We start from the raw sequence: 6,216 nt of genomic DNA, 5'->3' as shown, positions 1-6,216 counted from the left end.
ATAAAATCATGCGGGAATTTAAAAAAACTAGCTAATTAGCCAGCTAGCTAGCCAATTCCACCATTCTTTAATGCTACAGTGGCTACAGGAAAATGGTGGAATTAGAAAGCTAGCTAGCTAGCGAGCTGTCAGCTAGTTGGTTAGCTAGCGAGCTAGCCGCTTTGACCATCCTGCCACGTTGATGTGAACGTCAGTTTATCAGTTTGTTATCGACTGTCTCACCGATCTTTCTGTTATTGTTGTTATTGTCTTGTTTTTCTTGCTTTGTGTGTCAAAGCACTTTGTAAACTGTTTTTAAAGGTGCTATAACTGAAGTGATTGTTATTATTAACACTTTAGTGCATATGAAGCCTCAAACACACGCTCCTGCTTACCGTCCTTGTACCTGCAGCACCAGGTTAAAGCCGTATGAGTCCAGGTGACACGGCGTGTTGGCTCCTCCTGTTCCGACCCATAATGTGCTCGCTCTCCCGTCACGGCCCTCAAAACCAAAGTCAGACCACTTCACCTCCTGCACACACAAACACAACACAACACACACACGATCATTATGGAAGCACCTTTACCACAGCAAAAAAAAATAAATAGTTAGACTTGATAATAAAAATATCCCCATAGTAAAAAGAAATTATGAGATAGAAAGTCATTATGACTCATAATTTCAACTGACCATGAGGAAGTCTAACTTTTCATTTTTTTTTGCTGTCAGAAATGGGCTTCCATAAATAATAGACCCCAAATAATGTAAAAAAGGAAGAAACGTGTGACTGAACAGTTCTTTGTCCGACATGCTGCTTTGACAGGACCCATTGAACCAGTAGACGTCTCCAGCGACAGTGTTTGTGTCTGAGGAGGAGCTGTCAATCACAGAGGTGCAGCTATCAGGAATAATGAGGTCATTACCGAACACGCAGACAGCTGTAAGTGACAGACGGGTCAATCGAGGTTCCTCCCGGCCTCCATTCATCCTGCCCACCGTCTCTAAGGCACCAAAGTCAGCTGGAATAATTGCCCCAATAACAATGTATGGCCGAGATAAAAGAAGAAAAGAAATGAATGTGTGTGGCAGTGTGTTTGGAGAAAGGATGGAGCTTTAATGTCTTCACCCATCGAGAGGACAAGAACAGAGAATATAAAGTCCTTACGAGCAGAAAGCTCAACGGTTTAACTGAAAAATGTCACAACAAAGAAAATAACCGAGAACGTTGGACAAAAAAAAGAGACTAAAATAAGAATATTTAATGTTTAGTTTGTTGATAAGACGATTAGAAGCTGAAACATATTCTTATAATTAAACTTTAAAGGAAGCAGCTCTGAAACTGGTTTATTGTCATCTTAAAGAAGATGTACACTGTAAACACTGAAACTAAAAATGCTGAAATACATTTTTTTTTTTTTTATATATATATAGAGATAGAGATAGAGATAGAGATAGAGATAGAGATAGAGAGATAGAGAGATAGAGAGATAGAGAGATAGAGAGATATAGATAGATAGATAGATAGATAGATAGATAGATAGATAGATAGATAGATATATATATATATATATATATATATATACACATATATATACATATATATATATATATATATATATATATACACACATACATACATACACACACACACACTATGAAGAAAATAACCCTCTATGGGCTACAGAGCTTTCATGCTGTTTGTGAGGAAGCTGAATTAATATAAATGTATTTATCATGCAGCACGATCACAATAAGAAGAAAGAAGATCTTAAGAAGCGGTTCTCTGGATTATCCTCCGTAGTTCACAGCTTTCATCAAGTCCTCTCTAAACCTAACGTCCTCTCACTGCTTATTAATCCGCCTGTGGCTTCATTCTATTCTTTTATTGTATTAATTTAAGCATTATTGGCCTTTATGTCTTTAACTATGAATATTTGTAATGAGGGAGATCATAACCCAACTCCTGCTGTTTTTAATGAGCTATTTAAATAAACAGATTTGACGTCAGATGTTAAGCTTTCTTTATCACAGACACATTTATTTAAAACACGATGCCATGACTTTAATGTTTCCGTGATTAAACTACGCATAACTGTGTGCAGTGAGATAACGGACCCGACATCGTCACAGTTCATATGAACGCAGGAGGCCGGTTACCTCAAACATGGAGGGCCGGTCTTCAAACAGCATTGCGATGTACTTGTAGTCGGCGTAGGCCCAGTAGTCTGAGTTTGGGTATTCACAGAAAGGCCCCACATGAAGAGGTCCGGTCTGGTCCCGGGTCCAGCTGAGAAAGTCCTCCAGTCGGGCCTCCACGTAGGAACACTGGGTTTCAAACAGAGGGGCTGCAGAGAGCCAGAAAGAGTTTGTGTGAAACAATATTCTTAAAATAAATACAAAATATACAATTCATGAAGCAGAATCGCAGCACGATGCGTCATCGCAGAGGCATGAAATTTGACTTCACTCCCTTGTATGAGAGAGCGACTCCCTGTTTGTCTTTAGTAAACAAAGTGTGTCTGCGGGTGATTGATGGCATTTATAATCCCTCGTGAGCGATGCCCCGCTGTCAGAAAACGTGATTTAGAAATGTAATTATCAGAGGACACACTCTCCGTGATCCATCACAGGAGGACTCGTTACCCGAGTTTCTTTCACAGCCACGAGGACGCAAAGAAAAGAGCACAGCAGACGCTTCTGTGACGTTTAAAATCAGGATCGATACACAGCGATCAGGAGCTCATCAACTTAAAATATACTGAAACTGATCAATGATTCAGGACGTTTTGGACGGAGATGAAGATGGTTTGATTGCTTATAGGAGACTCTTTCTGGATTAATGTCTTAAAGAGTGAATCATTTCAAATGTAGGCAACTTTAGGACACTAGAAAACAGATTTTAAGGAATATGTATGTGTAATATAACATATATATTAATCTCTGTTCTTACTGTTCTTCTCCTCTTTTCTTCCCAGTCTGAATCGGAGGACTTTGTCTCTCAGACAGTGAGACAGACGCTCAGCGGTCCAGAGGAGAGCCGGCCAGCCGGCGGCCATGTTGGTGAAAACTGTGGGCGTCTGCAGATGACGGAGGATCCTCTGGGTCTCCTTTGGGCCAAAGGGTTTGGTGGAGGCGGGGTCCGCCATGACCTGCAGAAAACACTGATGAGTGTGTTTCATCACACAGGACGCAGACAAAGGTTAGCTGATAGATACACTGGTGTTTAAGATGGCATTACCAGACATTACTCTAGTTAAGACACGTCTTATCTCCTGTAGGACGAAGGTGAACAACAACAAAACGAAATACTTCATCAGTTCACGTGACTGTCACAGATAGTTCACTGATAAAAACACTGTTGACATGTCTGAGGACTTTACAAAGAAAGTCGATTTGTTTTTAGAAGCTTCAGAAACAGGAGGTGTTAAAAAATCTACATTATAGTAAATATGTATCAGCCAAATCAAATAGTTTACAGGATGTTCAACCTTTGTTTCTTTATAAAACATGTAATACTTGTCTTCTTTCTTTACAGGGTTTGTATGAAGGTAATAAAGTACTTTATGAATAAGAGATACGAGTTTACAGATGATCCCTGGGGCGACTGTGGCTAACTGGATAGCAGGGCCGCGCTTCAATCGCATGTCGATGTGTCCTTGAGCAAGACAGCAAAACCCCCAAAATTGCTCCCATAGCTGTGCCTACGGTGTATGAATGTGATAGAATCTGAATTGTAATTGCTTTGGATAAAAGTGTCTGCTAAATGACTGCAATGTACTGTAATGTACTGTACTCCCTCCTCTCTATAGTGGAGGTTAGTTTCTGGTGTTTTTGGTGTAACACCTACAGTTTATGGTCAGATCTCTGAGTGACACTCGTTGTCTTTTTGATTCTACACAGAACATTTTGTTGTTGTTTTGTTGTTATTTGTTTCTGAGAATAATGCAGCGAGTCTAAACGCCTCCGTTCATGCTCGGAGTGTAAACAGAAGCAGCTCTTCATAGGTTACTGTACATTTGACACATAAATGTATTGTGAGTACATTGAAGACTACTTTAAACGTGGATTTACAACACATGAACTACTTCATGTGGGATTGTACGAAGCAAACACACCTGTGAGAAGATTTTAAGCAAGAAGCAGCTCTGGCGTTGAAAGAATAAAACCGACTTATCTCATAATTTCTCTTTTTTTGTAAGTTAAATAAATAATTATTAACTTTATTTTTTTTTAGTGACTTTTTTTTGTAGTTATTTTTATTTCATTCATTTTGTTATTTATTTGTTGTTTTTTTGCAGCCGTTAATGAGCTTCCATAAACTCCTCACTGTGAAGCACTTTAATGTCAGTAACAAGCTAACTAGCTACCTAGCTAGCTCGCTTTACGTGACAGAATAAACTGAAGTGGCTAGTTTTGAGTAGCTTCATAACTTTAGGGAGCATTTGCGTGACAAGGCAACTTGGAAAGGACAAAGTTAACTTCTCTAATTGTCAAACTATCATCACCGGAGATTAGTTTCAGCTCTATTTATAAACGGTGTGCTAACTAACAAACGAGCTAACCCTCCACTGTCACGCTAGCAGCTATCCCAGGAATACTAACGTTAGCTTCGTGGAAAAGAGAAGTCTCTCTTTCATAAACAACTCACCTTTTACTCCACGCGCAGCTGAGGTTCGGGCAGGAAGTAAACAAACATCACATGACCCGCTTCCGTCTTACTTCACCCAACGCCTCACTTGTGTGAAATCGACTCCATTACGGCTCTGTGGATGCCACAACGGCCCAACTCAAGCTAATGCACCAGACGAGCCAAAATGGCAGCGAGAGCGACTACAGTTTCCTCCCTCTTCCCTATAAACTATTTCCGTTCGGGCATGCGCATAAGTACATTTAAGCGACAATAACAGAAGCTAGTATCGGTCTGTTTGTTATTTAGTGTGATCGACTGAAAGCCCGGTAAAAACGTGCGTTTAACACGGGCCGTTAAAACCGCTAACACCGTTAACACCCCCGGATTTTAACCGTTAAAATGGGCTCCGGGGGTTCGAGCACCGAGGCCGAACGAGAGCCGCTTCTCGTGCCCTCTCGCGCGGAGCCCGACAGTCCGGTTCACAGCCGGGTGTACGGGAGAAGATGGCTGGTTCTGAGCCTCTTCTCGCTGCTGGGCTTTATGCAGGGAATGGTGTGGAACTTCTGGGGGCCCATCCAGAACTCTGCGGTCCAAGCGTTCGGCTTCAGCAGCTCCGACATTGCGGTGCTGGTTCTGTGGGGCCCGGTGGGCTTCGTCCCGTGGCTGCTGTTCATGTGGCTGATGGACAAAAAGGGTGAGCTTTGGGTACACGGTGTCCTGTTAGAATATTATGACACTATTACATATATATATATATTATAATATGTATTATGGTGTTATTATGGTGTTATTGGAAAGTCTCAGCCTAAAACACATACACAAATTAGTTAAATAAAGTTTATAAAAAATAAAAGTTTAGAGATAATATAATATAAATGATGATAATAATAAGAATGTCACCTATCAACCTCAGTTTAGTTTAATTTACTTATTTTTGTACAATTTAAACAATAAAACAAACATAACAGAGATTAATAATATTGAACACATACAAAATGTAAAATAAGAGATGAAATAATATAAATGATGATAATATGAATGTCAACCCATCAACCTCAGTTAAATCCTGAAATCACATTTTAAATGAAGTTAAAATAAGAGATAATACATGTCCACCTCAGTAAACAGTGAACCCTGCTGTTATATGAATGAATGAGTAATAATAATATAATATATAAGAGTACAACATGGGACGTTTTTCTGTATTTTAGTACTTTACACTTACATACTGAAGTAGTACTCTTACTTAAAGGAGCGCTGTTAGCAACGTTAGCTTATATAAATGTACGTTGGTACATAGAGGGTGATAAGAAGCTATACATGGAGGGACTTAGGACCCAGGGGGATGTAGGTGAAGGAAACAGGAAGAGACGGAAGAGACGCCACACAAACAGCTGTTCACCGGTCGGCCGGATGGTTCTTGTGTCAAAAATGTCTGCTTAATGATAAAAAATAAAACTGCGTTAACGCGCGATACAAGAATTGAAGAATTGAAGAAACGCGATAATAACTAACTTGTCCAGTACTAGTGTGTGTGTGTGTGTGTATATATATATGTGTGTATGTATGTATGTATATATATATATATATATATATATATATATGT

The 6,216-nt window shown here is 39.7% G+C and overlaps 1 protein-coding gene across 3 annotated transcripts; it reads right to left on the bottom strand.

Annotated features, from left to right (window-relative positions):
* Positions 1-18: 18 nt before the first annotated feature.
* On the bottom strand, positions 19-5,259 carry LOC116378362 (HSPB1-associated protein 1 homolog). 3 transcript variants are annotated; one of them, XM_031840226.1, is made up of 4 exons: positions 4,629-5,259; positions 2,931-3,141; positions 2,138-2,325; positions 19-511 (listed from the first exon to the last, which is right to left on the bottom strand). In XM_031840226.1, the coding sequence occupies exons 2-4, from the start codon at positions 3,124-3,126 to the stop codon at positions 371-373; spliced, it is 525 nt and encodes a 174-aa protein (XP_031696086.1). In that variant the 5' UTR covers positions 3,127-3,141; positions 4,629-5,259; the 3' UTR covers positions 19-370. The 3 variants fall into 3 exon arrangements, with proteins under 3 accessions (XP_031696086.1, XP_031696085.1, XP_031696083.1); XM_031840225.1 differs by having other exon boundaries at positions 2,931-3,129; XM_031840223.1 differs by lacking the exon at positions 4,629-5,259 and having other exon boundaries at positions 2,931-3,666.
* Between the last annotated feature and the right edge of the window lie 957 nt (positions 5,260-6,216).

This window comes from Anarrhichthys ocellatus, unplaced genomic scaffold, assembly GCF_004355925.1.
Source record: "Anarrhichthys ocellatus isolate YVR2014 unplaced genomic scaffold, GSC_Weel_1.0 scaffold2482, whole genome shotgun sequence".
Lineage (NCBI taxonomy): Eukaryota > Metazoa > Chordata > Actinopteri > Perciformes > Anarhichadidae > Anarrhichthys > Anarrhichthys ocellatus.
The sequence above is the reverse complement of the archived record's forward strand: the minus strand, read 5'-3'. Positions and strand labels throughout refer to the sequence as shown.

What these genes read in the sequence shown, in the direction of transcription:
- LOC116378362 (XM_031840223.1), bottom strand. Translation starts at nt 3,159, where the DNA reads ATGAAACACACTCATCAGTGTTTTCTGCAGGTCATGGCGGACCCCGCC. An exon ending in AAGAAAAGAGGAGAAGAACA is followed by an intron (nt 2,326 to 2,930) that starts GTAAGAACAGAG and finishes GGCTCTCTGCAG; the next exon opens with CCCCTCTGTTTGAAACCCAG. An exon ending in ACCGGCCCTCCATGTTTGAG is followed by an intron (nt 512 to 2,137) that starts GTAACCGGCCTC and finishes TTGTGTGTGCAG; the next exon opens with GAGGTGAAGTGGTCTGACTT.